General features: G+C 45.3%; 1 protein-coding gene, 1 long non-coding RNA gene and 1 other non-coding gene across 3 annotated transcripts; 1 reads left to right on the top strand and 2 right to left on the bottom strand.

The window, feature by feature from the left end:
• Positions 1–876: 876 nt before the first annotated feature.
• On the bottom strand, positions 877–959 carry trnal-cag (transfer RNA leucine (anticodon CAG)). The gene has a single exon. It is a non-coding gene; the product is annotated as a tRNA-Leu (tRNA).
• Positions 960–1,901: 942 nt separating this feature from the next.
• On the top strand, positions 1,902–12,299 carry mapk11 (mitogen-activated protein kinase 11). Its single transcript, XM_053414802.1, has 12 exons — positions 1,902–2,205; positions 8,125–8,254; positions 8,368–8,426; positions 8,667–8,778; positions 9,473–9,502; positions 9,717–9,764; positions 9,859–9,973; positions 10,065–10,136; positions 10,434–10,513; positions 10,752–10,830; positions 11,004–11,177; positions 12,211–12,299. The coding sequence occupies exons 1-12, from the start codon at positions 2,093–2,095 to the stop codon at positions 12,282–12,284; spliced, it is 1,086 nt and encodes a 361-aa protein (XP_053270777.1). The 5' UTR covers positions 1,902–2,092; the 3' UTR covers positions 12,285–12,299.
• On the bottom strand, positions 5,190–12,286 carry LOC128428593 (uncharacterized). The gene is made up of 3 exons (XR_008333812.1): positions 12,189–12,286; positions 7,339–8,398; positions 5,190–7,140 (listed from the first exon to the last, which is right to left on the bottom strand). It is a non-coding gene; the product is annotated as an uncharacterized LOC128428593 (long non-coding RNA).
• Positions 12,300–12,765: the final 466 nt, after the last annotated feature.

Below are 12,765 nucleotides of genomic sequence, written 5' to 3'. Positions count from 1 at the left end.
CGCCCCCTATACTCACCTTAGCTGCTCCAACATTTCTGTGTTGTGATTGGTCAAATGTTGGAAATGTTGGCGAGAGGGGAAGAATCCACAGCTGCTATTCGCTGAATGTTGGAGACGCGAACGTGATTGGTCTTGAAATTCGCAAACATTTCCACGGACGATCTGTCGGTTGCTATAAGGTCGCAGTTTCCCCTTGAGGCGTGGGTTCGAATCCCACGTCTGACAGCAGAGTTTTTCCTGCCTGTCTCATGACAACGACATTTCAAAATGTATTTTACATATGTCCATGGTGGCTGTTGACTTCCTGTAGCTCGTCTTTAACATCAGAAGTCATCTCTTCTGTGTCTCGAGAAGCTTCTAACACAACAGAGGACACTCAGGTCCCTGCGACTCATTCACAATATATGTGTTGCTGTCTTGTCTTGGGAGTCTTGCATTAGTCGTGAGTTCATTCTGAACGACTGAATGGGGCAGGTGGGGGGGCAGAACACATATAAAAAAATGATCATTAATTAGTGCAATTATTTTCCAAATAAAGTAGCAAACTCTGCCGTGGTGCTATGGGAAGAGGGGCGATTCTTCCAAGTTGTATAGATACTCTTGAAGTTGTGCTTCTTAAAGATTCGCTGACATTTGAGCTCAGAGGACCTGCACCTGTCTTATTAACCGCTGCTCCCCTGCGTAGATACTTTCAGGCTCCATGACACACGAAGAACAAAGAATTGAGTGGGACCGAATTATCTCTGCAATACACGTGTCAGAGGAAAAGATCCATGTTGACACCAGCTGACATTAAACGCTCCATAGGCGCTGGACTATTCATTCCCTTCATCGACAACATTCCACTGAAAAACCTGATGATAAATTAAAAACTTATGTCAGAAGTGGGATTCGAACCCACGCCTCCAGAGGAGACTGCGACCTGAACGCAGCGCCTTAGACCGCTCGGCCATCCTGACTGTGAAACAGTCATGGAACGATGTTCTACTAAATACTTTGCACTGATTCAGAATCAAATACACACATTTTTACCTGTTTTTTTAAACATCAACTTTATTTATAACCCGTGGACGGTCAGACAGACTCAATTATTGCAATGAGTCAGCAATTTTAATGTAAGGTTTCCTGTTTCTGTGTCCAAGTGTTGGATCATGGATCTCTACCCCCCTCTGCGGGTGATTTGGTGAATAGCCCAACCCCTGTGATTGGTTCATTTGAAGTGGTTGCTGCCTCTTGATTGGACCAGTAGATGAGGGAAGACTATTAAATCCCCAGCTGAAAACAACTCTCTACTCAAGGACGATCAGATCAACAATGAGGTGTGGACACACACATTACACATCATGAAACATATGAAGAAACGTGGTAAAAGGGTAAAATAGGCTCTATTGTCATTATAGGAATATTGCCCCTGTTAAATATGAATCAAAAAATACTGAAGAGGGGACAATGAATTTGTTAAAGTTAAATGTGTATGTGAATACTCGTTGTGTCACTTGCGACAGCAGAGGGCGCTGTTGACCAGCAACTAGTTACTTGGTGCTTTTTTAATTTAACCTGAGGGAGTTAGTTTGTGTACGAATAGCGCTCTCTTACATTTCACCAACTGTATATTATCATAATATATCATATAATGCTATATAATGGGTTACTTTATTTTATTTTGTTTTAATTTATGTTATGTTATGTTATGTTACAATACATCATCAGTATATTATTTTATATTACGTTACATTACATTATATTGTGTTATGTTATTAATAATGATTGTTATTTTTGACAGTGTAGGGATGACGGGGTTATGACCATAGAAAGATGGGGGGTAGTGATAGAGAGGGAGAGGTGGGGGCAGTGATAGATAGAGAGAGAGAGCGGGCGAGCAACCGAGGGAGGGAGAGAGAGGGAGGCAGGCTGTGAGTGGCTGGTCGGTGTGAGCAGCAGCAGCAGCAGCTCGCATGTGTGAACAGACGGCGGCTCGAGCCTCCTCCTCCGGTCTCATCTTCCGTTTCTTTTCTTTTCCTCCATTCATTTACATCCAGCGTCTCTTCTCCTGCTCGCTCTCCCCCTGCTCCCCGGCAGACGGCCCGGAGAGATGTCCGCCAGACCGGGCTTCTACCGGCAGGAGCTCAACAAGACCGTGTGGGAGGTTCCGGAGCGATTCCAGAACCTGACGCCGGTGGGCTCCGGAGCTTATGGATCTGTGTGGTGAGTGAGTGTGTGCGTGTGTGTGTGCGTGTGCGTGTGTGTGTGTGTGTGTGCGCGCGCGCAGGGGCGAGGCTGCAACATTTACTGAAAACTGCCGATGATGCATCAGTACGGACATGTCAGGATGATCCGGCTGCCGGTGGGAACTGATGATGGCTTTATTGTTGTCAGTGTTGTTGTTACTGGTGTATTATCAAGCTATTAACACTCTGCCTCTGCGGCTATGGTGTCAATAAATGATGAGAAACATGAAATGATAGCATCGATTCTATCATTCCCATGTTTTAATATGCATGCAGATGAATAACACAATTTCTGTATGCATGCTATTGTCAGACATAGAAAAACAGAAGCTCAGCCACAGCTCAGTCTGCTGCTCATACATCGGCAGCAGGGGGATTATAGACTGAGACAGTGTAAGTACTGGAATTTCCCAAATACACCCCCTCACACACACTCTTGACTCTCCACCCATCTCAAGAAAACAAGTGACTCGTCTGCAGGGGCTGTGTCTACTGGGACTCTACAGATGCCTGCCACATCTGGAGAGGGAAAACCCATCCAGGCACAGCAGCTCTCAGTAGAGATCATAATGCAAGTCTGCAGTACATGGGTGAATGCATCATCATCATCATCATCATCATCATCATCATCATCATCATCATCATCATCATCATCATAACTCCTCACAACGCGTCCCACAGTCTGGATCTTTATTTCTTCGACCTCACCACATGCAAAACGCTGGACCAGTAGATGTGAGATGGTGGAATCCCGTTGCCATGGCGATGGCAAGCACCTCCAGGACTCAGTTATAGTTGAGTTGTTATTGCCGACTGAGGGAATGAGTAGAAGACTGTTTAATGTTTTCACGTGACTGATCCCGGAGGAATAATCACAAATCTGATGTCGGAGCTGCTCCATGTTACCTTGCACCTCCAGAGCTTCTGACAGGAAGCTCAGATAGAAGATCCTTCTCTGCAGGGATGGGCCATCCTGCTGACATGACACCTTTTTGAAGCTGATCTAATCCCCTGCACTTTAAACCCAGCCTCCAGGCCCTGTCACACCTCCTGAGAGTCCCGACCAAGGTTCATGTCTTTGTTACATTGTTTACATTGGATCTGGTTTCTCTCGGTTTCCACTTTGCCATGAAGGGAGCAAACTAAAGACTTCTGTATGACATAAGTGCATCCTGTCATCATCTCCTACGTGGGCTATGTGTCTACCTGTACCTGACATTTACGTGTTTGTAGTCGGTGTGTGTCTGATGGCGGTGTGTTGTCAATTGGCTGGGTAGTAATTCTTCAGTTTGAATGGAGATTAACTTGATCTTTATCATTCAGACCACCTCTTCTTGGGCCTGTCACATTTATCAGCCCCGCGCCTTCAGACATTTCACTGGACGGCTCCAACGAAATTATATTGGGACATTCATTATACTGTTGTCATTAATATAATGATACTACAGGAGCAACGGAAATAAAGAAATGAACTGACTCATTCATTTTCTCCATTCAAACAGAAAATCTATTACCCACCTAACTGACAAACTGCCTTTAGACACACACCCAACTACAAACCAATCAAGTATAAACAGCCCACGTAGGTGATGATGACAGCACGTGCACATCATGCAAGATTATATAATCCGCCCCCTAAATTACAGTGTGTAACTCATCAGACTAACCAGATCAAATGAAAACAATGTAACAAAGACAAGAACCTTCAGGTGTGGGAAGTCAGAAAGTCCCAACCAAACCAGTTGGGTGAGAAAGTCTCGAGCACATCTTCACCAGTGAGCCGTCATGCTCTGTCTGTGTAAGAAAGGAATAGTCCACTTTTAATTTGAGCTACTCGTCTGGATTTACTGCGTCTCATCCTCACTTGGGTTGGTGTCTCTATTATCCCTGAGATATCCTCAAGCATCGTGTCAGATCACACACTTTACATGCTCGTCCGAAACAATGGTATGGAGCTCATGTTCCGGCCCGTTTATCTCCACCACTCAAGGACGGTTTAATCTGCTGACTTCTTGTCAAGATGTCGATTAAGATTCTCTCTGAATTACCCGGAGACGAGATGTGCTCCTCTGCCGGAGCTCCACTCGAGGACTGAGGCTCCCACACGAGTATTTTGTGTATATAAACATCGAGCTTATATTGCAGCTTTAATGAGCTCTGCTTAGAATAGCACAGAGAGCGATAAAAATGAAAAGAGCTGGCTCACGACTTGGCTCTCAGCTGACGGGACAGCACACGGAGAACAGTAGTATTTTCAAAGCATCCGTTCATTGTTACGTGAAGCTTGTCTTTGCCAAGACAAACGAGCTACATGGCATTAACAGCCATTACTTGCAATCAACCAATTATCCATTACTCTTATTTGAAGTGATTGTTCACTGGTTTAAGCTGAGTGCGGCTTCTCTGTTTGTAATGAAGTCTCAGTTGCAACACACAGTATTTAGGCTCAGGGCTGTACCTCATCTCTCTTTCTGTCATCCAACTCTGTTTATTGATCGGTAAGAAAGTACAAAGTTAACATGGTATAACTATTTACACCAGGGAATGTAAATACAGACCTCCTTAGTTTAAAGACAATTCTTCGACAATGTTCCAGGAAGTGATTTAAGGAAAATACAATGTTTTTTAAAACCAGAGAGGCCGATCATTTATATTTGATTCAATAACAAAATATCAATAAATCAAATTAATTCAACTGGCTCGGTTTGTTTGGACTAGTGAGAGGAATATGAAAAAGCAGACAAAGATAGCATAGTATTTCTCAGGGCATCAAATCTATAAACATCCCATAATGATGAGAGCTGGTACTGGTGAAATGCCTATAGTTAATATACCTAGACCTCTTTATTTAAATTATACTCACAGACAAAGGCATTCCTCCACACAGCACCCAGCACTGCCCTGCATTGTGAATGTTGATCTCAAGCCATTGTCTCTGACTTTCTCATGACGAGACTCGGTTAGTAGATGGCTGGGGGGGGGGGGGGGGATGGGGGTGCAGAGTATGACATCTGTATGTGTGTGTTTTTATCGTGATGGGGGTTCATGTCGTGTAGGCAGCAAACCACCTCTCATCTTTTATCTCAAATAGCTACTTGTTCTCTCAGCGAACCCTCTTTAGACTGCAAGCCTGGGGTCAAGGATCCGGCCGGCTCCTATGATCCATTATAGCTGGAGCTGGAGAACTTATACCCGCCTCACCCGTGGGAGAGGGGGAGCCGAAAGATACAGACAGAGTTTAGCGAGAGGACGGGACAGAAGGTGTAAGAGCGGAAAGCGACGGTTGAAGGAATTCAGACATGCAAACCACAGACACAAGAGATCATAAATACAAAGCCTGTTTCATAATTTAGGCCTCTGGACTTTTGATAAGTCACGAGACAAAAAGTTTGGCAGACAGAACCCTGTCAGTTCTCTTGACTAATCCAGATTCATTGTCCCGTCAAACCCATTGAATGTTCCCTTTTCTGCTTGTGCTCCCTCAGACAGAAACTGGGCCACTTCTGGTTCCAGTCGCGACTCAACCCCAGCGGAGGAGATGCACTAAGCTGCCTTCACCTCGTGTCTGCACGTATAACAGCTGCTCACTTTTGCCAGAATTGCGAATATCTGCTTCGTTTTTCTCCTGTCAAACGTGTTGTGTCACCGCTTGTCAGATTGTTGATTGGAAATTGATAAATTGGCCATTGAACGAGATTGGGCCTCTGATTGGTTGCTGAAGGTGATTGGATGGATGGACCAGCGTTTGACAGAAAAAGAAACAAATGCATGTGGGCTATAAAAAGAGCTTAAACTGTCAGTCATTCTGCATAGCACTGAAATCGATCAGTCCGTTGATTGACTGGTTTATTCAGGTCATTATTTTTTCAGCAAAATTTAAAAATCGTATTGACTTGAGTAAGATTGCACAACAACTAGGCGACACTAACCACAAAGGTTGTTGGAAGGATGTAGTATGGGTCAGGAAAGAACCCATTATAAGGTTTGTTTTAATTTAAGGGGACTGTTGGACCTCTGCAGAGGTATATGCGCTATACTGGGTGAAGTTGTGATCACTGGTTTCAACTCAAATCGTATATAGTAAAGGCTTATTGGCTTTTTCAATACATATCCAGGTTAATGAGCTGCTGCTTGTCATTTAGTATAAAATCACAAATATGCTCCTGTATGTAAATAACTATCAAGGTCAGAACAACTACATAAAAGAAGACATCAGACTGGAAGGTCTCTGGTTCGACTCCACGGAGTAACAACAACAAAAGCAACGTACCTGGACAGACCTGGATGGACAACACTTGGATCTGTCCAAAAAATCCAAGAGGATTCTCCCTACCCCACTGTCCAGTGCCCCTGAGCAAGGCACCTTACTCCCCCAACATCTGCTCCCCGGGCGCCGTACATGGCTGCCCACTGCTCTGTGTGTCCTTCACCCGATGGGTTAAAAGCAGAGGACAAATTTCCCTCGATTGCATGAGTGTGTCTGTGCATGTGTTTGGGATCAATAAATGTATCTTATCTCATCTTAGAGTGAGAATGTAAGAAAACGCAGAGACAAAAGGAATCGATGCCTCGGCTGAGCTGTGTGTTCTGAGAGCAGCGCAGCCAGACCCACGTGTGGAGGATGGCAGGGAGGAAGGTATGTGCGAGGCCTGTTTGATGTCAGCGGCAGAGGAAGCTGGCTGCTGTCCTGGCCGAGGCCCTGCGGGGACATCCGGACTGGAGGCCGAGGGATTTCAGAGCCACATGGTTGCACTCAAGTTCTGCTAGAGTGTAGTTTACTCAAGCGTGTCACCATGAAACGACACAGTCATCTTTACTGTGGCTCTCGTGCCCGGGGAGCCAACGGGAGCCATTTGGCTGGAGTGCACCGACAGCTGCACACTTCAGGTCCGGTCTTCTGCTTCAGATTTATCTGCAGAGAGGTCTCACGGGTCAGATTGTGGTTTGGCCCCATTACCGAGAAATTCCTCCAATGAACAGCAAGCATTCAGAAGAGTTTCAAGTCTAAGCAAGAGGGGATTTTCCTTTATGGTGACAAAAAGCAATAGCATTATATTCTAATATTATTCTAACCACACAGTGACAAGGTTCTAAAGGTTTTCACTCTTACTCTGATTTCAAAGTCCACTTCAGTGTTTCACTTCTTGCTTCGTGGCCTGTTCCTGCTGTTCTCCACGATGTTTCTCAATTCTCTCACACATGTTTCCTTCCTGTTTGTCTGCTCCGCTCTCTGATGGCTGGAGTATTATTAGAGCCTCTGCATGTAAGGGCTGAGAAGACGGCAGCACCACAAAGGCAGCGGCATCAGCAGCGTGGCATTTACATTTCAAAAAGAGGCAGAGATGAAATGAACTGGGGCCCTTCAACAATATCAGACATCCTACACGTCTCTGGTTCCACCACATCCTCTTTCACTCTCTCTCTCTCTCTGCAGCTCTCTCTCTTTGTCCCTCTCTCCTCTCTCAATCATTTCTCACCAGCTGATATCGGAGCACTTGGTTGATTCTTGTTTTACGGAGATGCGGTTACTCCCTTTCTTGGTGAGAGTTATAGAGAAGATAAGATAAACAAGTAAATCGGTAGCTGGAGCCAGCAACCAATTTGCTCTCTTCTAAAGTACCAGCAATACCAAGTTCATCTAAACCCTGCCTTCTCCATGTTAGTGGATGGGACATGGGGACAAACTTAAAAAGTCAGTAAGGTTACATTAAATACATTTAAGTGTCACATGTTCTGGAACACAAGGAATGTGGTTTTCATAAAAAAAAAAGAACAACCTCACCTTTGGAAAGTTACCACCATAATGTCAGTGGATACAGTCAATAATTCATGTGTGTTGATGTACACTCAGACAAGTTTTAACATTTATTTCTCTCTGCTCTCTCCCTCTCTCCAGTTCGGCCTACGATGTGGTCTTAAGGCAGAAGGTTGCGGTGAAGAAGCTGTCCCGGCCGTTTCAGTCTCTGATCCACAGCCGCCGCTCGTACCGGGAACTCCGGCTCCTCAAGCACATGAAACACGAGAACGTTAGTGATCCTTATAAAAAATATCCCCCGAGTGAGACAGACAGACACGGTTCTCTGCGTGGTTCCACTCTGCTATTGATCCGCTGTCTCTGTCTCTGTCTCTGTCTCTGCAGGTAATCGGGCTGCTGGACGTCTTCTCACCTGCTGCAACATTAGAAGACTTCAATGAGCTGTAGGTCTTAGTCATCACCTGCTGTTTACTAGAAGCTACAGAGCTGTCCACTTTCCACCAGAAATGCTTTAAAGGGCACGGGGATATGGTGATGGAGGCGATTCCTGGGGAATGGGGAGGAGGGTGGAGATGTCTGACAGTTGCCATGGCAATGCACATGGTCTCTCCTCTAACTGAACACCCCCCTCCCTCCCCCACACCCCCCTCCCCATTTACTCACACTCTCTCTCCTTCTCCCAGCTACCTGGTGACTAATCTGATGGGCGCCGACCTCAATAACATCGTTAAATTTCAGCGGCTGTCAGACGAGCACGTGCAGTTCTTAATTTATCAGCTCCTCCGCGGCCTGAAGGTAATCCACTGCTTCGTGATACATGTGCTGTATGTCATGCTAAATGTCACGTAGTATCCAGTTAGTAGGCAGGTGGTACACCGACTGGTTCCCAGTTGTTTTTGTCTGATTTACCTGGACAGCCCTATCAGATATTCTTTTCGTAAACATCTCCATAATGAACCAGACATGTTCATTTGAACTCAATTTAAACTTGAAATTGATTAAAACTGATTGCATATTGATTATGGTGTTAGAGTTTTTTTTCTCAAATAATTAAGTTGTCAGTGTTTAGGAAAATGTTTTGCTGACGTAAAATTAACTTGAGGTGACTGAAATGTGAAAACCCTACTATACTATACTCTCTTCTCTAGGTTTCTCTCGTCAATTTAAATCTTAAAACAACATTATTCCAGAAATCACTGGAGTGTCCCATGCTTGGTTTGAATACAGCCTGTCAGCAATCTGTCTGTCAGAATTTAGAAGCCAGACTCTAAAATGGAACATGCATCTTTGTAATGTTATTCTTTGTAAACAAGTATCAGTCTAGCGGAGCGGACTGGCTGCTCCGTCCTCCTGGGACAGGGACAAAAGCAGTCTTCCCTTAGGCAGGCGCTAATATGGTGAACTGGACCATTGATGCCTGTCTCCCCTTATGTCCTCTTCCCCCCCCCCCCCCTTGTCCTCCTGCCCCACCCGCCTGCCTGTCGAACAGTACATCCATTCAGCGGGATTGATCCACAGAGTGAGTGCCTCCCTCTTTGCTCTTCCTGTCATTCCATCGAGCCTGAGATTGTTGCAGTGTTAACCTGATTTTGAAATAAAGAATAAATCTCCTCTAGCCTTCTAACGTGCAGCTTCCTCTGTACATGAATCTTTCAGCTACACACTGGTTAGACTACATCTTTATTCTAATCATGCTTCGCTCCTCCTTTGTCTGATTTACAATCTGTTTTCAGGACCTCAAGCCAAGTAATGTGGCAGTGAATGAGGACTGCGAGCTGCGGGTAGGACTGACCTGCAGTTGAAATGTACAAACATTTCCCTCACCCCCCCAAAAAACAATCCCCGTCCCTTAAACAATATACACCTGCTCTACAGATTCTGGATTTTGGATTGGCCAGGCAGACGGATGACGAGATGACAGGGTACGTAGCGACTCGCTGGTATCGAGCGCCGGAGATCATGCTGAACTGGATGCACTACAACCAGAATGGTAAGATTCCATCAAGCCCAGTCTCTTTAATGTGTAAAGACAAAAAGTATAGACCACTGGAATGATTCAACCTCTGGTGTTTCTGTTCCAGTTGATATTTGGTCAGTGGGATGCATCATGGGAGAGCTCCTGAAGGGGAAAGTCCTCTTCCCTGGCACTGACTGTATCCTTTATCGGCGAGGTGTAGCCTCAAACTTCCCTAACCTCTGTAAAGGCCCCGTGGATGCACATCACCATCCCAGGCCGCACTGAAGGGGAGGTGCATCAACTGAGAGAACAGGGGGATGAATAGAGCCGGTCACAGAGGGCTGACTTATCTAGGCCTCGTGTGTTTTGGTCCTTGAGCCGTTTGAAGAAGACTGGTGGACTTATATGGATAAAATACCCCGATGAGCCAGATCTATTAGCTCGATGACTTCTTACAAAATCTTTATGACCCTTGACCCCCACCTTCTCTTAGATATTGACCAGCTGAAGCGAATCATGGAGGTGGTCGGGACTCCGACGCCTGACCTGTTGCAGAAGATCTGCTCTGAACACGTAAGGGAGGGCAGAATGAAACGAAGGGTGACTGGGAACACTGGGAACCCATGAGCGTGAAGAAGAAGCATTAAACAAAGCCTCTAATCGCCTGCACAGATGAAAGCAGCCTGCTCAGATTAGCTGGTCGCTCCTCTGACATGGCTGCTGATTGAATAGTCAATATGTGTGAGTGTTGGGCTGATTTATCGCTGACATCACATGATGCACATTGTCACTGTCTGGTCTCTATTTGCAGGCGCAGAAGTACATCCAGTCTCTGCCCTTCATGCCCCAGCAGGACCTGGAAAAGATCTTTAGAGGAGCCAATCCACTAGGTGGGTGCTGCTCCACAGATTGGATTATCTACCTCTTAAATCCAAGTGCAAGGCTTATTACAGAGCTCAAGTTGCTCACTCCATATTATTCATAAGGAGTTTAGTTACACAGGTTTGGATGTGTCTCCTCAGCCCCCTGTCACCAGTCTGCCCTGTGTCTGTCTCTCCGTTAGCCGTCGATCTTATGAAGCGTATGCTGGTTCTGGACTGCGACGGGAGGATCTCGGCCAGTGAGGCTCTGTCCCACCCGTACTTCTCCCAGTACCACGATCCGGACGACGAGCCGGAGGCGCCGCCTTACGATCAAACACTGGAGAGCAAAGACCGGACTCTGGAAGAATGGAAAGGTAACGTTTTGATCCGGAAGTTACACAATAGACCAGAGGTTACCAATAAGCAGAAATCTCAACCCGGACCTATAGCCAATGCATCATTGAAAAATGTCAAATTTGGCTCAAAAATTTAAGATTTTCGAAAATCAAGCACTTTGTTTTAAGATGCAAAATTCTAAAAAGCCTTTCCTTTATGTATTGTATTTATGAGAAAGGACCCCCAAAAAGCTTGTTTATAAAACATAATTATTGGGTTCTACTTAACAGTCAGTTGTTGTCTACACACAGACACTGATGCATGTAATATTTCAACTGAATCTTATCTAAACTAAATAGATATTATTAGCTCTGGACCTTAACCTTGAGGCAGTTATCTCTATCTGGAGTAGATGGTTTAAAGTGAACCTTTGACTTTAAAAGAAAAGCAGGTATTTCCACTGTAGTCCTTGAAGTCCAAATTAAAACCATGATGTGATCGGAGCATGTTCATGTTCATTTCAAATGTGCAGCTGTTGTCTATACTTCTCCATGTCTTTCCGATTTAATGCCCCCACTTCCTTTCACAAACATTTGTGGTTAGATTTCTGAAAGGAAGAAGTTGCACAAGCTCGACGCCACCGACCTGAAATGAACTTTAAGCTGCAGGGTGCTTCACCTTAGAGATTGAGTTGAGTTTAAGCTTGGAACAATGACTTTACCACCAGTGCAACATGGGGTTTAAATATTCAGCAATGTCCTTTGCAACATCACAAATATGATTATGATCCAGTTCAGCAGGGAGTCTCATGGTTTGTTTAATGCCCCAGAGGGGATGTGAGTCATGGTGGGTAGGTTTGCATCTTAATTTTGAGTTTCGCTGATAGTCTCGTATAACAAGCTGAATAAGCACAAGTACAATAGCACTGAATAAAATTTGCACCAGAAATATCTTTGTATTCACATTAAAGTACCCTGAATTTTTTAAGGACAAAAGTGCATGGTAATACTTCTGCAATTAAAATTCAATGTACCCATCTCTAATTTCACCTTGCTTCTTTCACGTGTGTAGAGTTGGTATTCGAAGAGGTGAGCAGCTTCAAAGCATCCAGCATCCAAACTGACAGCCTTCAGGTGGAGCAGTAAGCCCCCCCCCCCCCCCCCCCCCCCGCTCTGCCTCTACCTAGAGAGGGAGCAGTGTACTCAGTGGGTGAGACAAGAAGGACTGTGGCAAAGAAAACTCCCCCCCCCCCCTGCTCAGCGTGACTGTGTTTGATTGCCCGTCATGAGTGTGTGTTTGAGCAGCGGGGACAGACAGTCTTCACAGGATCAGACGCACACACATTACAATTCACAGGGAGGGACAGTTTGCCTGGACCACGTCAGGGACCGCAGAGGACACATGGGTTCCTACGAGGGACAAACTTTAAGGAACTGAACTGTGTCTATACAAACCGGATCTATGGACGGGGGGGGGAAAAACGCACACTAGGATTTCCAAAGCAAAGACACAAAAAAAACAACACCCTCCGGTCCCCATGTCATGACAACTAGATGTATGAAATCCATGTTTAAACGCTTTCAGCCGTGTCCCGTCATATCACTGAACAGCTTCAGCCTGCATACT

This window comes from Pleuronectes platessa, chromosome 22, assembly GCF_947347685.1.
Source record: "Pleuronectes platessa chromosome 22, fPlePla1.1, whole genome shotgun sequence".
Taxonomy (NCBI): domain Eukaryota; kingdom Metazoa; phylum Chordata; class Actinopteri; order Pleuronectiformes; family Pleuronectidae; genus Pleuronectes; species Pleuronectes platessa.
Note: the sequence above shows the minus strand (reverse complement) of the source record. Positions and strands in the feature narration are given on the sequence as shown.